General features: G+C 54.9%; 1 protein-coding gene across 1 annotated transcript; it reads left to right on the forward strand.

Annotated features, from left to right (window-relative positions):
• The first annotated feature begins 4481 nt into the window (after positions 1–4481).
• Pofut2 (protein O-fucosyltransferase 2) lies at positions 4482–17128 on the forward strand. The gene is made up of 9 exons (XM_004669425.2): positions 4482–4626; positions 6021–6271; positions 8175–8319; positions 9045–9155; positions 12571–12637; positions 13512–13637; positions 15266–15446; positions 15619–15742; positions 16076–17128. Exons 1-9 carry the CDS (start codon positions 4496–4498, stop codon positions 16227–16229), a joined length of 1290 nt encoding a protein of 429 aa, XP_004669482.2. The 5' UTR covers positions 4482–4495; the 3' UTR covers positions 16230–17128.
• Positions 17129–18360: the final 1232 nt, after the last annotated feature.

Genomic DNA, 18360 nt, shown 5'->3' on the forward strand with positions numbered 1-18360 from the left:
ATCGTGGAGTCCCAGCTTCCAGGGGAATCTGTTTTTAAGTTCCCTTTGGGTTTTGTTTGTTTGTTTTTGTGATTTTTTTTTTTTCCAGTGCTAAGGACCGAACCCAGGGCCTTGCGCTTGCTACGCAGGTGTCCGTCCACCGAGCTAAATCCCAACCCTGGAATCCAATTATATATATTTGAGGAATACAGAAATAGGCAGAGAGACAGAGAGAGAAAGAATGGGTGCGCCAGGGCCTCCAGCCACTGCAAACCAACTCCAGATGAGCACACCCCCTTGTGCATCTGGTTTATGTGGGTCCTGGGGAGTCTAACCTGGGTCCTTTGACTTTGCAGGCAAGTGCCTTAACAGCTAAGCCATCTCTCTAGCCCCCAGAACCCATTTTTGAGAGTTCCTTGCTGCTACTGGAAGGAGCCCGGGACCTATTCACTTGTGTCCCCTAACTCAGGGCTTTGCTCTTTCCGGGAATGGGGAATGGGGTGCTCAGGCTGACTTTTCTAATATGTGGGAGACAGATGAGGTCCTGGGCTGCAAGGAGATTTTACTAAGTGTGACCTTACAACGTACAAGATGCAACTGCCTAAGCTGAAGGCCAAATAGGGCTTCCTTCTCCCTCAGGGTTCTGCTCTATTCTTGCTGGGGAGGGGTGTCAGAGGTCAGCTGCCAGATGCATGGAGGCCTGGGTTCGGCTGGCTGTCAGGGTTCTCTGAGGACAAGAAACCAGGACTGGTGGCCACTTCCAATCCACTTCTGCTATCAGGCCATGTCTGCGAGGTTTTCTCCTACTCCTCTTGGCGACAGGAGCTTCCAGAGAAGGGCTCTCTCGCCCTCTTGTGGCCGCAGCACTGTGGTGGGCTGCAGTGGACTCTGGTGAGCTCACTTCCTGCAGCTCTGAGAAGTTCTAGTCATCATTGGCCACTGCAGACCCACAGTAAAGGTTAAAGACAGCTGGGTCTAGCTGTTACTTTCCTCTCCCTCTCTCTCTTTTAAAGATTTTATATTTATTTATTTATTTATTTATTAGAGTCAGAGAGAGAGAATGGGCACACCAGGGCCTCTAGCCACTGCAAACGAACTCCAGATGCATGTGCCACCATGTGCATCTGGCTTATGTGGGACCTGGAGAATTGAACCTGGGTCCTTAGATTTAGCAGGCATGGCCCTTAACTGCTAAGTCATCTCTCCAGCCTGAGGCCTTTTCTCTTAATGAAAGCTCTTCAAACATTTCCAAGGTATAATCAAAGTTCATGATAACCAGCTCCTCAAATCCAGGACCAGGGAAGAGGAGGGAAGCAGAGGTGCCCTTCCAGGGAACACTGGGGGGAGCAGCGGCAGCCAACGTGTTGGGCTCCTGCACGTCTCACCTGCTCTGGGGAAAGGGTCAGCATGGAGGTCCCCTGGATGAGCAAGGTAGAGACGAGCCACGAACCAACAACTGCAAGAGTTCCAAGTAGACTGACTACTGGCGATGGAGTGAGGCCTCCAGGCTGGGGGTACCAGGCTGTCTGACACGGGGGCCCCATGAACCACCACTTAAAGGTGCAGCAGTGCTGCTGAGGGGAGACACATCCTTGGGGCGAGCTCGCTCGCAGGCCAGGGCAGACACAGGCCCTGAGTCTCTGCCAGAGGCACAGGCATGGGTCACTCTGCCCTGCCGGGCCCTGTGTTCAGCCAGGCTGCTTCCTGGCTTGAGGCATTTTTTGCAGCACATCTTCAAAAGGGTCCGGTATCTGTGTGAGTTGTCCCCAGTGCACCAGCAGCAGGAAAGTACACCCTGTGGCCTCACTCTCAGGTCTGAAAGAAGCAATGTTTAGCCTCAGAAGTTCTCTATTCCTCTGCAGTGGGTGAGCCCCAGTGGTAGGACCTTAGAGGGCGACCCCTTTGAAGGCTCTTTGTGCATGAGGCTGGGGAAAACATCTTCCCACCCTCGGGACGCTGAAATGTTCCGCCCTCCACCTCCCTGTATGCGGGTCTCATTTTGGGCTCCCCAGACCACCTCATGAGGCCTCCCCAGGATATCAGGACATGGGGAGGTCATAGGGGCCACACCTAGTCTCTCTACTGAAAACAGTTATGCTAGGGCAGTGTGAAGCTTGGCAGGTGGGTGCTGAGCTGCATGCAGACCTGTAGGTGGCATCTAGCAACCCTGCAGTGATGAGCTGGGTGGCCCAGTGTCCAGACATGTGGTTGAACACACGTGAAATGAATGCACCAGCTCCCCAAAGTGATCTAAGCCAGGGGCTCACCGCAGCCAGGGAGGGAGCGTGAGTTCTTTCCTTGGAGGGTGTCCCCCCGCCCCCGGCCCCCACAACATATGCACGTGTCCAGATCTCCTTGGTAAACAAAGATGGGATGGCCAGTCAAACTGGTAGAATAGTCTTAGTCTCCTAAGAAACCGTAGGGCCCCCAGCCCTCCTTCCTTTCTGTGTCCTGACCCAGCACAGATCCCTGGATGCTTTGGATTGGCCAGCTGCAGGCTTTGTCCCAAGTCTCAGCCTTGAACATTCCCAGGCAATGGTAAAGGTGTAGTTACTGGTCCAAAGCACGAAGAAACTGGTCCTAGCCCAAAGCCTTTCTGAAACCCTTCCCTGCCATTTTCGCATGCAGTCAAAGCCATCTTCCGTGGTAGACATCTCTGAGACGTGCTACAGCCTTCTGAATGGAAGTTCCCCTGGTGAATGCTCACCATTGACCACACGGCACAGAGCATTTCTTTCACTGGGATCCTGAGCAGCCCTCTCTGGATGACTTGGGGAATGCCCTTGCAAAGTACTTCCCTACTTCTGCTCTTGGGGCAACTCCAGTCAGGGCCAGTCACGACAGAACAGAGACTGTCAAAAGGATTTCCAGCGTGGTTTCCTTCCTATCAGCAGTGTGGGGGTCCTGGTTGAGCTGCCCCACACCCTCCCCAACACTGGGTGGTGCCCAAGCTTATATTGTCATTCCAGTGGGTGGATGCTACCTTCCAGCATAATCTGTGTGTGTGTGTGTGTGTGTGTGTGTGTGTGTGTGTGTTTTTCAAGGTAGGGTCTCATTCTAGTCCAGGCTGGTCTGGAGTTTATGTAGTACTCTCAGGGTAGCCCTGAACTCACCCTGATCCTCCTACCTCTGCCTCCTGAGTGCTGAGATTAAAGGCGTGCGCCACCACACACCACCCAGCATGATTTTAATGTCCATCTCTCCAGGATCTAAGCATATACACCACCTTCCACTGTCTTTTTTGGGGGGGAGTATTGGGTTTTGGCATTCCCTTGAATCTTTTTTTTTTTTTCCAAGGAAGGGTCTCATTCTAGCCCAGGCTGACCCGGAATTCACTGTGCAGTCTCAGAGCAGCCCCAAACTCACAGCAATTCTACCTCTGCCTCCCGAGGGCTGGGATGAAAGGCGTGCGCCACCATGCCCCACATTCCCCTAAATCTTAAGGGGCCTTAACCACTAAACCATCTCTCCAACTGAATCTTAAAGATCTTCTGGACAGAAGTCCTTTATCAGGTAGATTTTTGTTGTAAATGCTTTCTCCCAGCCTGTGCCTTTTCATTTTCCTAACCGCGTTTTTTCTTCTTTCTTCTTCCTTCTTCCTTCTTCCTTCTTCCTTCTTCCTCCTCCTTCCTCCTCCTCTTCCTCCTCCTCCTCTTCCTCTTCCTCTTCCTCTTCCTCTTCCTCTTCCTCTTCCTCTTCCTCTTCTTCTTCTTCTTCTTCTTCTTCTTCTTTTTGGATGAGGTTCACCTCATCTTTATTTCCTGTTTTGGCTCCTTTCTTTATTTCTCCCCTCCCCCACGTAGACGTGTAACAGATCCAGCACACAGGTGGGTGTCTGTGGACAGGTTCTCCGCCCCCAGTATCTGCGGTGTTTATCCTCTCACCATGTCAAACCGCCTCGGCTAGGGACGCTACACCAGCCCGCTGGGCTGCACAGACCCATCTGGTTCTAGACACTGCCAAGCGGATCGGGCTTAAGGAGCGAATCGCTCCACTGCCGCGAGTGTGGAGAGGGGCACTGCCACGAAAGCGCAAGGGCGCAGCTCGGCGGCCGCCTCACCGTACCCGGGCCCTCCTGGGCTCCCGTGCTCAGGTCCTCCCGAGAACGAAGTGCCCCCGGGCCCCACGGACCAGAGCCGGCCCTCGGCGAGCCTGGCGCCGGGGAGCCTCCCGTGTGCTCGCGGAACGCGCGGCTCTGGGAACAGCCGAGGCAAGCTGCCCACTGAGCCCGGGACACCACGCGGCCAGCCAGGACCGGCTCAGGCCCCGCCTCCTCCCAGAGGCCCCGCCCCTCCCCCGAAAGCCCATCCGCAAGCCCCGCCCACCTCCAAATCCCCGCCCAATCAGAGTCCCCGCCCCAGAGCCCCGCCCTCCAATAGACCCCGCCCCACTGGGACAGCGCGGGGCGGGCCTCACGCCGTTGTCTTGGCTACTGGAGACGCGTTCCACCCGAGCGGCCTGGGAGCGCGCTTCCGGGGCGGGCCGGGGCTGCCGGAAGTGCGTGGCCGCCGGGGCCATGGCGGCGCTCAGCGTCGTCTGCCTGCTGCTAGCTGCGGCGTCGTGGCCGCCAGCTTCGCCTTCGGGCGAGGAGTTCTGGCCTGGGCAGTCGGCGGTCGACATTCTGACCGGGGCGGCGTCCCGCAGACGGTAAAGCGCGCGTGCGTGGAGGCCCCGGGCTAGGGGGTGGAGGTGGGTGGGGGCCGGGGGCGGAGCCGGGGTCAGCGGGCGGGTGAGTGGGGCCTGGGGGTCGGCGGGTAGGATCCCTGGAGTCGCGGTCAGCGGGCAGGTGTGTGGGGGTCGGCAGGTAGGATCCCTGGAGCCTGGGTCAGGGGCCGCTGGTGCTCTGTCAGGACTGGCCCGCCAGCTGTGGAGTTAGATCCTGCGTGGTCAGTCTCTGGTCTGGGCAGGGCCAGCGCTGACCGTCCTGGTGCCGCGGGATCTCAGCCCTGATGGAGTGGGCGTGGGATGGGCCCGGGTCGGCTCAGGCTCCCAGCCCCGCAGCTCTCTTAAGCCCCAGTGATGTCAGTCTGTCCTGTGCTCTGAAGTTAGTGGAGGCCAGGAGCAAAGCAGACCCCATTCAGGGGCCAGTCATAGTGATGCCCCTTCCTTCCGGGTCTGCATCCCGAGCACTGAGGGTCAAGCAGGGACCCAGTGCCACAGAATACTCACCGAGAGCAGCTGCCCTGTATGAAGCCAGCTGGGAGCCACAGATAGGATCTTGCCATGGCAGGTCCTGAAGTCTTAGAGCAGTTTCCACAGAGATTACTCGACACTTTTTGCCTTTCTCAAGACGGGAAAGTACTGTTGACTTTCCAGAGGACAACCGGCCTGCCATATCACAGTAGACTTAGGGCAGAAATGAACTCAGCTATGCCTGCCCCAAATTAAATTTGCAAAAATTAAACGCACTGCCGTTTTTTTCACTAGTGATTACATTTGAAAATAAACTAATTTTTTCTTTAAAATGTTATCTTTGTTAATAGGTTTTTTTTTGTTTTTTTTTTTGGCTTTTGGAAGCAAGGTCTTACTCTAGCCTAGGCTGACCTGGAACTCACCCAGGCTGGTCTTGAGCTCACAGCTGTCCTCTTACCTCAGCTTCAGCCTCTGGAGAGCTGGAGTTAAAGGTGTGTACCACCATGCCCCGCTAGCATGAGGTTATTTTGAAGTCAGTCAGTACTTCTAGTCTTAGAGTCTAACACAGTATCTATCAGTAGCTTTAATACACAGCAGCCCTTTTGGGTCCTCAATGGTTGTTCAGTGTGAAGAGGTCTTTAGACCAGACAGCTTGAGGAGGGCTACAGTACTGATCCCTGGTCTCGGGTTCTGCTTGCATTGCAGATTGTCAGGTAGTACTGGGTTATGTACTGTTCCCACACCTGGGCTCTGCGGTTAACTGTCACATAGAGACGAGGGGCTGTGACCACTCTGCAGACTGGAAACAGCGGGATGGCACATGGGCAGATGCCCTGAGGCCGTGAGCAGGGCAGGTATTCTGTGCAGGGACATCCCAGCCTAAGATCCGTGGCCTGCTCCCTGCTCAGGTACCTTCTATATGACGTCAACCCCCCGGAAGGCTTCAATCTCCGCAGGGACGTCTACATCCGAGTCGCCTCTCTGCTGAAGACCCTCCTGAAGACTGAGGAGTGGGTGCTTGTCCTGCCCCCGTGGGGCCGTCTCTACCACTGGCAAAGCCCTGACATCCATCAGGTCCGGATCCCCTGGTCCGAATTCTTTGATCTTCCAAGTCTCAATCGAAACATCCCAGTCATTGAGTATGAGCAGTTCATTGCAGGTGAGGTGGGCGACAGGCTGGGAGGCGATCGTGTGACCAGGCCCTGCAGTCTCTGCTGTGGATGGCACATGGCCCGGCTGCTGCTCTCCCCTCGGGCCTGCGGGGCTTCTCTGAGTTCTCTCGGGAAGCAGGACCGGGTGGGGTGCTGTGGGGAAGTAGCTGCAAGGCCATGTTGCCTGAGAGAGGCGCGTTTGACGAGTGTGTGCGCTGCCGCCATGGGTCCCACAGTGCCGGAGAGGACAACTGCCTGAAGCCACGCCACTTCCTCCCTCCGTTTCCTTCCTCCTGAGGAAAGTAAAGCTTTCCTGAGAACTAAGGTGTGGGAGTTGACTGTGACTGGTTAGAATTCAAGTCCTTTCTTCCTGTTGCACTCTGGAGAGGGTGTTTTTTTTTTTTTTTTTTTTTTTTTTGAGTCGGGCCAATGCCCATGGTGGGCACCCAGTTCTCCGTCAAGGCCTCTGCTTCCTGCCAACCTGCCAGGGACTGTGGCCCCATGTGGCCATACTTCCATAACATGGTCGCTGCACAGCATGTTCCAAGTCACAGTCAGTGCTGGGAATGCTGAGTACATAGAACAGGGTTTGTGTTGTTTATTTATTTATTTATTTTCCCTGACTTTCCCACTGTGGCTGAAGATGCAAACTTAGAGCATGTACCCTCCCCTGACTCAGCTTTAAAACTTGTTTGTGAGTCCTGAAATCAAGAGCTGGAGCTAAGTATTTAGGCTAGCTGGACTTACCCTAGAAGACAGCCTGACCTTGGTCTGAGTCTTAGGTGCGCAGAGAAGCTGGATGCATCTCTCTGCAGGGCAGGGCTTGTGAGTCCCTCATGGGAAAGGGACAGTTGGGGCCCTTGCCATTTAGAGTGTTGTGCCTGGAGGCGGTAGGGCTGCGTCTCCCTATTCCCACCAAACCTCCTCCCTCCAACTAGAGCAGATCCAGGGGAGCCCACAGGGCAGACATCGCCTGTTGTGCCGTGGGCTTTCAGGGAAGATGCACTGGCTCCATTCATTCACAGGGAGGAGCCGCCAGGGGGCTGCACCAGGTGAGGCTGTGCAGTGTGGTGTCAGTACCTCTGCATCCCCATCGTTGGTCTCTTGACTCCGGTCCCTGGGCTCATCAGCCACGTGGCTGTAAACCTCATCCTGAGCCGTTGGAGGACACCCGCATGTGACTTCTTGTGGCTTATCGTCGCAGGGGCATTGTCTGAACAGAACCTCCTTGTTCCAGAGATGACTCTGGCTCGATGTGGGTAGGGGCAGTGGGTAGGTGACATAGACCTTCCTGGGGCTCCTGTTGGTAGTGAGGTAGACAGGATCACAGTGACTGACCATGCTGGGAGCCCTGCAGGGTGGGAGTGGTTGTTAGAGGGGAACAGCGCGGTTAGGACAGCATGTGCCGGGGGAATCTGCAGGAGAGTGTGCAGGAGAGGGGTGAAGCTGCACCTGCCCCAGTGTGGGGGTGCAAAGGAAAAGTCTTGGGGGTTGGAAAGATGGTTTAGCAGATAAGGCCCTTGCCTGCGAAGCCCATGTTCAACTCTCCAGATTCCACATAAGCCAGATGCACATGGTGACGCAAGCATGCTAGGTTTCCCATGTGCACAAGATGTCACACCCATCTGGAGTTTGATTTCAGCACCAGTTCTCCCTCCCCCCACTCTCACTTGAATAAAAAAATATAAAAAAAAAAGTCTTGCGAGAGGCCAAGGAAATCTGGACCACCCCTCCCCTTCTGCGCCGATGCCATGAATTCTGTCCTCTGCTTTTGAAGCCTCTCCTAAGCCTTTGGGATGAGGTGGCGTTTAAGTCAGTGAGCACTGCCCGCCTGTATGGGGCTAGCTGCTGCGCTCCTGCAGACACGCCTGTGGTCACCATTGTACGGCACATTCTCTGGGTCTTTTTCAGAGTCCGGCGGGCCCTTTATCGACCAGGTGTACGTCCTGCAAGGTTATGCTGAGGGCTGGAAGGAGGGCACCTGGGAGGAGAAGGTGGATGAGCGGCCCTGCATTGACCCCCCGCTGTACTCACAGGACAAGCACGAGTACTACAGGTGCAGGCTCCCCGGGTCCCAGAGCCCTCAGCCGTGCCAGCGTAGGCCACTGCGCGCTGTCAGATGGGAACTCCAACTGTGCTCACAGCATGCCACATGCTCGCTTCCGCCTGTGTGAACTTGTTTTTTATAGTAGCAGGGATTGACTGCAGGACCTCATGATGCTAGGCAGGCACACCTCCCTCACTTTTCTTTTAAGCTAAAGTTCCACTGTGTGTCCCAAGCTGGCTTCTCTCAGTCTTCCTGCCTCAGTGCTGGAACTACAGGCGTGCACTACCACACCCAGCTTCCCCCACCTTTTAAAATTATTTGAGCATGGCATGGAAATGTGGTCTTAGCCCCAAATATAAGTCACCATCTGATGCCCTGGCATTGGTAGACCTCCCCACGAAAGAGCTGTCACTCCCTGTCCTCCATGTGTGGTGTGCCAGAATAAATGAGCCTGTCTGAACCGTGAGTGGGAGGAGCTGTGGGGAAGAGTGTGGCTGTCTTGGCAGGCCATGCTTCTCTTGTCCCTTTCTCCACTGTCCACCTCCCTCAGGGACCTGCAGACCTCGAGAACATCCCCAGGGGAGGTTGACGGGTTTGCTCACGATGCTCACGAGAATCCCGCTGTCCGCAGTCCTGGCCTGTGAGCTGCCCTGAGAAAAGCGGACCGTGGTCACGCTCCCGAGCGCGCCCACACTCACGGCGGGCTAACGGATGGATCGGGCTTTGTTTTCCAGAGGATGGTTTTGGGGCTATGAAGAGACGCGGGGTCTGAATGTCTCCTGCCTGTCCGTTCAGGGATCAGCTTCCATTGTTGCACCTGTGCTTTTGAAAAACACTTCTGCTCGGTAAGTCTGGGTCTTCCTTGACGTGTGCAGCCAGCCAGGGTGTGCAAGCCTGGGCTGCGTCCCAGCATCCAGACAGCTCCCCAGGCCCCTAGGAACCCCTCTGTCCTCCCGGCACACACTTCCATGGCAGCAGGACCCTGGGGGGCCAGAGGAGAGAGCTCAGTGTTGGTCGGGTGCACCGAGCTCCAGAGCGGTGGATGTGGGGCAGGGCCTGCGCCCTGGGTGGCAGTGTGGGGGCTGGACAGGTCCCACACCAGGCTTCATTCCACATTCCTCTCTGGGATGCCATGAGGAGCCTGGGTCCAGCGGGGATGCACATGGTGGGGCGATGAAGAGGTGACCTGATGGTGTGCGGATGGGTGTGAGCAGTGTTGGTCTCCAGGGCTGGGCTGTGGGCTGGAACCTGAGCTCTGTTCTGTTGAGAGCTGGTGGGGAGCTCTTTAGGTACTGCCCAGTGCCACTTTTGGGCTTTTCTCTTTGTAGGTTGAGAGGTCAGAAAGCACATTCCTGGCCCTGAGATGCAGGGCATAGCTGGTGAGGGCAGCTGTGCCAACTGTGCTGAGTGGCAGCCTGGGAACGAGTCCACCTAGGGATGTGGGACATGCGTGAGCCAGTGAGGCTCATGTCATATCTAGGAGGACGCGCCTGAGAGCTGTGTGTTAGGATTTACTGCAGGCTTCCTTGGAGTCACAGAGCCTTTCTGTCCCTTCAGTGCCCAGCAGCCGGCCATGAGCATGACCGGGCACTCCAGGGTGGCCCTAGCTGTCGTGCCGTGTCTGCTTGGAAGTCCCTGGAGCAGCTGGCTGTGGTTGTCTGTGGAGTGCGCTGTGCCCTGCCTCACCTTGGGCCTAGTGGCCTCTCTAACACTGTGAAAAGCCTGCTAAGACTGGTGTATGGCTGCTTAGTGAGGCAGCCACTGACCCACTTAGGGTCAGGACCCCGAGGTGGCCTGCTTGGGTCCAGCTTTCAGTTGTCCCAAGGATAGGTCCTCTGGGTCCCAGTGTCTGGATTTCAGAAGCCATTCTAGACCTGGGGGACACATCCTCTGTTGTCAGGGTTTTTCCATCTTGATGATGGCTGGACTGAAGCTGAGCCCACAGAGATCTCCAGAGCAGATGGCTGCCAGGAGCAGTGGGAAGGTGCCCTGTGGTAAGGGGGGCGTGAAGCTGCCCTGTTAGTGCCGGAGAATCCAGCTCTGGTGGGTCGAGGCCCCTGTGCAGCAGGCTGCACAGCTGTCAGGACAGCCTCGGGATCTTGGGATGGTGACAGCTACTAGGCAAGGTGTCACAGGACTAGCCAGTTCAGTTGCACTGAAATGAAGACATTCAACCAATGTCCACTGAAAATGGAAGAGAGAGGCCACAGAGAAAGGGAGATGATAGTTAGTCTAATGAGTAAGGATTGTGCAGAGCTGACTCCTAAAGGTCTGCGTGTACAGGGCAGGCAGCCACGGGGAAGGGAGCTAGCGGCAGAGCAGACACCACATCCTCAGCCCCTGCCACAGGGAGATGGGCAGCAGCTGGAAGCCAGTTCTGGCAGGAGAACCTGGGGACGCTGTTGGGAGCTTGGTGTACAAGTACAGTTCCATCTTTATTATCATCCACGCCACCTGTGCCCAATCACCTGCTAAGGACGTCCATGATGTCCCCAAGCCAGAATATGCCTCCTTCCACAGTAGATGGCATAAAGGGAACATGACACGTTCAAGACTTAAATGTCACTAGGCTGGGAACACACAGCATTGCTTGTTCAGCAAGGAGACCTTACGGCTGTGCTGTTGAGCCCAAAGCATAGAGCACGTAGGAGACTCTGCGCATGTGTGTGGAGGTCAGAGGCCCGCGGGCGCCCACCGGGAGGCTGGAGGGGAAGGCATGCGCCAGCTCTGCTGTGAGGCCTTAGGCCACTTTGCCTAACCGCACTGGTGACACTACTGCATTTCATGGTCAGCTTCCAAAGAAACAGTGTGAGACGGGGCCAGGGGCAGCCACTGTACTGTCCAAAAGTATGCTGCGGTTGCTTGTGTGTGCCCGTGCGTTGTCTTTTTAAACATAAGTGGATGCCATTTATGTATTCTGTGCATGGCTCCTTGTCCTCCCCCTTAACCAGGCACTTTGAGTATGCTTCAGACACATGGCTGTCCCTACAGTCTGTCTGCCTCCCCATTGATGGACGTGAGCTCCTGGAACCAGTGTAGCCTGAGGCGCGCACACGTACCCTCTCTCCCTCTTCCTGTGTGTGTGTGTGTGTGTGTGTGTGTGTGTGTAGGTGCTTGCACTGCCGCAGCACACTTGTACGGTCAGATGACATTGCTGGGTTGGTCCTCCCACCTTGAGACAGGGTCTCATTACTTTGCTGCTGGGAAGGCCAAAGTAGCTGGCGTGTAAGCTTTGGGACTGTGACTCTACCTCCCCGTGCTGTGAGCACGCCGGGATCTCAGACGCTGCACCACAGCACGCCCAGCATTTTACGTGGCTGTAGGGAATCCAAACGCAGGTCGGCAGCTTGAGGAGCCGCCTCCCCTGGCTCCGGGAAGTGCTTTTTGTAGAGAAGGACAGCCGTAGAGGTTTCTGTAGAGTGGAAATGTGGGGCTGTGTCTAGAGCTGAAATGGCTGGGATGGGGTGCACCTTCAGTGGGAGTCTGCCACTCCAGGGGTTGCACAGAGCTGGGCCACTGGGGCAGAGCTCCAATCTCTGTGGTTCCGATGGGGGAAAACAGTGCCTGCAGCGTGTGTGTCTCTGACTGCAAGTCCTTTGAAATACGGCTCTGTAAAGCACCAGTTAAAATCTTGTGCCCTTTTTTTTTTGTCTTTAAAACGTTAAATTTGGACAGAGTTACATTTATCAGCCAGTCCCAGAGAGGTTTTTGGTCCTCTTTATCCACCCTGCCTCCCCAGGGTTCTTAAGTCCTGCGTGTTCAGCTTTGGAGGAAGGCTGCAGGGGGCACCCTGTTCACCCGCCTGGGTGGGTGTCACGGCCTCCCTTCGTAGTCCCAGTCCTGCTTTCGGGCAGCCAGGCACTAGCATGACCTTGAGAAACAGGCCTCGTCCCTGTTAGAGACAAGTTCCCTTGCAACAGGAGCAGGTGCGCCATGCCTGGTGGGCCCCTGCACTGCCTGCCCCGCCCCTCCTGACGTGTGTGATGGTCCCTGGTCTGCGCGAAGGCCGTTGTGTGTGTTCCTCTGGGGCCCTGCTCAGCCCTCCGCTGACTCGCTCGCTTTTGTTTCTTCTTCTGTCCGGTTGCCTTCTGCCCACAGCTCCCACCGCGTCTCGCCTGGATTCTCCTGGCTAGGTGCCTGGCAGACTTGGCACCTGAGTACTTGCCCGGTCTGGGGTTCTCTACGCGGCTGCTAGAGAGTGAACGCAATCACTTTCACTTTTAGAATCGTTCACACCTTTGTTCTTCCATCTGAAACCAGGTCTGTGATGTTGGACAGAGCTGAAAACCTGCTTCATGACCACTATGGAGGCAGAGAATACTGGGATGTGAGTATTTCCCTAGGGGCACAGACCTCTGCCATGTGTTGGGTTTTGCTCAATGAAAGCTCTCAGAAGCCCTGGACGTGGCCCAGCGGTGTTTTTTTTCTACCCATAGAGCAAAGATGCTGTGTGTGCTTTTGCTGCAGGGTAAGGACACAGAGCCGGGCCTCGAGCACACCTCTAGGCATGAGCCCCTGCCCCATGATGCAGCAGCCTAGGGTTGTGTTGGCATTCTGCCCTCGAGTGGTCCTTGGCATGTGCTGTGGTTCTGCTGGCTGAACTGAGCTCATGGCGTTTATTTCTCAGGTTCTTAGAGTCAGGTCCTTAACACTGGAAGCGGTTTCTGCCTGGAGGGCCGGCTGTACCTGGGTGATTTTGAGGACACTGGCCAGGCTGTCAGGCTGAGCAGCTCTTGTGACAGCTCGGACAGCAGGCATCTGGCATGGAACAGAGATACATGATCATTGTGTTCAGTTCAGTGCGGGGAAAAACAAAGTCGTTGCCTGCGAAGATGTGGGTTGTAGCTGAGAAGACAGGAAGGTGACGAGGCTGCACGGCAGCGCTGGCTGAGGCAGACGGCACAGGAGCCCGGCGAGCATGGGACAGTCTTGTAGCACAGCCAGGCCTGGCTGGGACTCCACTAGGCTAGGTGGGGCTGGCTGGGTCTCTACAGATAACTGCTGCTGCCTGGGTGACCAGGATTGGCTAAGGGCTGCACTGGAGTCAGGCAGAGGCAGCAGGAGACACAGAAGGGCCACCTGGGAGGGCCGAGAGTCGTCGTCCCCAGTGACAGCCTGAGGAGGTGGCAGCTGGTAGACAAGAGGTCACGACGGTTCACCTGTGCAGGTCTGGTAGCACTCAGTGTAGTCTGTCTCTGCAGACACGGCGCAGCATGGTGTTTGCCAAGCACCTGCGGGCTGTTGGAGACGAGTTCAGGAGCCAGCACCTTAACTCCACTGACGTCGCCGACAAGGTTCCCCTGGAGGAGGACTGGACGCAGATGAAGGTAGCTTCTCTAGGGACTGAACGACTTTGTCCCCTAAGTTAGTGGGCTTGTCCCATGCTCGATGTGACATTAATACCTGAGTGGATGAGGGCCAGGGACCAAGGCTCCTCTTAGCCCTCTAGGGTAGAGTTAGGGAAATGACAACTTTCTCATTAGTGAAATGGGGTCATTATTGCAGCTCTAGCCACCTAGTCAGTTCCTGTCAGTGTAAAATGAGATTTTTTAAGTCTGCAGATAGTGCCCAGCAAGGAGACATACACTGGTGATCACAGCTGTCAGTAGGGAGGTTCAGGTGAGAGGGTCGTGAGTCCAGGGCACACGGGACTGTGTAGTAAGAAAGAACTGGTCTCAAATCAAAAAGAGAGATGGAGAAACCTAAGGAACCAGGTTCAGTTCCTCAGTACCATAGAGTTCTTTTGCAGAGGCCCTAGCATGCCCATTCATTCTCTCTCTCTCTCTCTCTCTTAAATAAATAAAATATTTTTTAAACAATCAAAAAGAAAAGTATGAAGCAGAAGTAGGCAGTGGTGTATTTCCTGCCATCCCGTGCCATATATTGCAGGGGCACATACCCAAGCTCTGCCAGCACCCTTGCTCTTGCGTCTTCCTGATTTTATATCTTTGCCTTCATTTTTCTCCCCTGAAGATTGGATTCTCCTTGCTGTCATTTCAGCAAATGCCCCTTGCCTCCCACTGCCGACATTGTTAAGGGTCATCAACAGCTCTTCTCTGTGTCACTGTCTCAGGCAGGGCCCCATGTAGAGACAGAGGCCAGAAATAAGGAGCAAAACCTCCCAGGCTCACAGTGAGAGCCTGGCCCAGTTACTAGTGATGCCTGTATAGACACTTGGACCCAGCTCCATATGAGCTGGCACCTCTGCCCAGTGGCCAGGTCTAGGAAGGACAAAGGGTGTTATAAAAAGTGACCTCCTATATACTCAGGTATGGCTCCCCACAAATGCCCACCAGATTAAGACCAAATCACTTATCTTAGCTTCTGTAAGTCACACTCAGGAGGGAGTGGAGATGTGACTGGGAATTCACCCACCGTGTTGTGTCTTCTACAGCCCATGCTCTTTATTCAGTTCTAAATCAACTCTGATCTGGTAAATGGTTTTCCCCCACACTTTGGCCTTGTAGTTCCTGGCATGCCTCACTGTATCGGGGCATTTGAGCTGGTTCCAGGTAGCATTGTTTAAGAAATTAAATTGCTTGGATAATCTTTTCTTTAAAAAATAATGTTAAAAGCTAAGTATGGTGGCATACACCTTTAATCCCAACACTCAGGAGGCAGAGGTAGGAGGATCACTGTGAGTCCAAGGCCACCCTGAGACTACATAGTGAATTCAGGTCAGCCTGAGCTAGAGCAAGACCCTACCTTGAAAAACAAAACAAAACAAAAAATTAAAACACTTTCTTTTTAACTTTTTTAGTGTTTCACTTATGATTTTTATTTCATTCAATAAAAGTGTGATAATTACTTCATGATCTTAAAAAGACATTTGCTCCTAAGATTCTCTGTGAGCATCAGTTAGGCCTAGAGAACACACTTGTCTCCCGCTTCCAAGACGTACAGGGCCCTGGTGAGCTGTGCGCAGCGTCCTCTTGGCATATGGTATCCTTTGTAGGTCAAGCTGGGCTCAGCACTAGGTGGCCCTTACCTCGGAGTCCACCTGAGAAGAAAAGACTTCATTTGGGGCCACCGGGAGGATGTGCCCAGCCTGGAGGGTGCGGTGAGGAAGATCCGCAGCCTCATGAAGACTCACAAGCTGGACAAGGTGTTCGTGGCCACAGATGCCATCAGGAAGGGTAGGCAGCTCTGAGCCCTGCCTTTCTTGGGGTTCTTTTTTTGGCTCCTGCTAGAACGCTGGACAGACCTAAGCATGTTGTGCTCCTCAGCCACGCGTGTTGCTCCCCTGGGCAGGCACGAGTGTGTCCATCCCTGAGCGTCCGGCTCAGCAGCCTCTCCCTTGCTTTGCAGAACAGGAAGAGCTGAGGAAGCTGCTACCAGAAATGGTGAGGTTTGAGCCCACCTGGGAAGAGCTGGAGCTGTACAAAGATGGAGGTGTGGCCATCATCGACCAGTGGATCTGCGCGCATGCCAGGTGCCCTGCATATGGTGCTCTAGAACTTCTCCTGAGTTGATGGGTCCCTAAATACCATCAGAGAGGCAGGGCATACTTAGAGGCTCCACTGGCCCTAACAGTGTGCATGGGATTGGCCCCTAGCACTACCAGAGTGTCAGAATGGACGCAGAATACCCAGTGCTCTCTGTGTGCCCAGGCAGTGTGTAGCCCACTCTGCTGTCATGGAGAAGAGGAGGAGTGTCCCCAAGCAAGGTGGGCACTGAAGCATGGCTGAACCAAAGTGGTTCTGGTGGTGGGTGTGGCCAGGGCATCACTACTGGTCCCATAACTACACCTCTCATTACTTTGCAGGTTTTTTATTGGTACTTCTGTCTCCACATTTTCTTTTCGTATTCATGAAGAAAGAGAAATACTGGGGTTGGATCCCAAGACAACATACAACAGATTTTGTGGAGACCAAGAGAAAGCGTGTGAGCAGCCCACACATTGGAAGATTGCTTACTGAGGGCCACCTGTGCCCACTGGCCATCTGTCAGGAGTTTCACACAGGTTCCCAGGGGAAGCCCACATTGTCAGCCAGCAACACGAAGCCCTTCTGGTCCCACGTGTCCATGGGCTGACATCTGTCTGGTGAGGCTGTGCCACATCCAGGGTTTGCAGTTGTCTTATATCAGGACCTGTGGAACTGTGTCTCAGATGTACAGTGTACCTGTGTGCGGATCTGAAAACATAGGAAGTGTTGGTAGTCCCGAGGTGGAGGCCCCTCAACTGTCCTGAGATGGTTGAGTACAGCTGGTGGGTGGCTCCAGTGGACGTGGAGCTGGTGGCTCTGAGGCTCTTGCTGCAGTTCTCCATCTGCTGACAGGTCCTGTCACAAGCTCCCCAGCGTGACCAGGGGCCAAGAACCCTGCCCTCTGTGGCACCTGGCTGGATTTACTCACCAGGGTACTGTGAAGCTCATGACAGCCTTTGAACCTGGCTAGTGACTTCCCTCACACTTAGGTGCACACATACGGTCCCAGGCTCACCACTCTGCTGTGAAATGGAAGTGAGAAGTGACAGTTCCATGAACTTCAGAAGGCCCTGTGTAGTTGCCCCGCTGATTTAGAGTCCTTTCCTTCGCTGCACTGGGGGTCGTTTGCACCGAGTGAGGCGGCGTCAGTACCGTGGGGTGTGGGCAGCCCCCATACCGACACCTCACAGAGGCCCAGTGCTGTGCACTGAGCAGCCCCTTCGCCTGGCCGAGTGTAGCTGGCCTGGCTACTGCCCGGGTCTCCAAAGTGCAAGGAAGACCCAGACCACAGACAGGGTCCTGTGGGTCACTCAGCCAGCCAGATGAAATCACATATATTTATTCTTTCCCATTTGTACATCCAAATGTCAATAAAATAGGTTTTCTAGAAAGCCATGACCCTAGAAGCAGTGTCTTTGTTCATGCGTTGGATTTTCCTAGGCCGAGAGCTGTATAAGATGAGTGAACAACCATCTTATACAATGAAGACACTGGGCTACCTGGCTGTGCTGTGTGCAGCAGTCTCTTCCCTGCCATGCTGAATGTCGAGGACCCTTGTCAGGGGGCCAAAGGTAGACTGGCCAAGCATGACAGGATGGAGCAGGGTGTCCCCCTTGGAGCCCTTGTGTCCAGCGTGGCTCAGCTCTGTCCCTGAAGGACCAGCTTAACTCTGTCACTGTCTTTGCGGCCCAGTACTGTTCACTGGGCCATGCTGGGAGAGAGCTCCATGACTATCTGGAAACCCCATCTGGGCTGCACAGAAAGGGCAGGACAGCCTGCGGGGTCGATCCCAGGGTGTTTGCGAGAACGTCGCGGCCGGGTAGGAGGACCCGCGGCCGCACTGTGAACCCTGTACACTGAGCACAAGGCCCAAGGGCATGAGCTAGGGCTGGGGTGGGCAGTGGGCTGGGTCACTTCGAGAGGATGGCATGGGAGCCATGTCTCACGTGATGGGACTCTGAGCTCAGCCCACAGCATCTTGGAATGGCCTGTGTGAGGCACCAGACAAATGAATCAGTTGATTTAAGCAAAGAATGGTTCGCAGAATTGTCAGTACCTTGAGCCAGGGGGTCACTGTGGGGTAGCACCTATGAGCAGAGTCCGGAGGGGACCACAGAGCAGCCTCGTGGGTATGTGCTCAGTCCACTGGCAGCCTGGCTGGCTGAGGCTGACCTGCTGTGATCAGTTGAGAGGCCACTTGTCCCATCCTGCAGCTTGTTTCTATATGACGTTACATTGCGCTTCACTGGACAGAGGGACCAATTCTGCAGGAGCTCTTGGGGCCCGCTGAGTCCAGGGGGAGCCTAGAGGTTGGGAGTCCACAGCTGAGACTTGGATCAGCTGTCCAAAAAGGTGCTGAGGTCATTCGGTTTTGTGTTTTACTGGGGTGGGGCGTTTAACATTCACAGCTCAGGTGGAGGTGAGTTGCAGTGTTCCAATGGCCAGGTTGAGGCTCATCCCAAGGACCACACCACAGCCCACTGACACCCAAGATATCACACTGCTGGGGTGCTCCCCTGGCCAGGGGCTTCTTATAAGCAGACAGTGGAGCCTGCCCTCCAGTCCCCCCCGGTGCAGATGACATGTCACAAGTATGGCCATGTGTCCTTTTCACAAGGGAAAG

Source organism: Jaculus jaculus, chromosome 5, assembly GCF_020740685.1.
Source record: "Jaculus jaculus isolate mJacJac1 chromosome 5, mJacJac1.mat.Y.cur, whole genome shotgun sequence".
NCBI lineage: Eukaryota > Metazoa > Chordata > Mammalia > Rodentia > Dipodidae > Jaculus > Jaculus jaculus.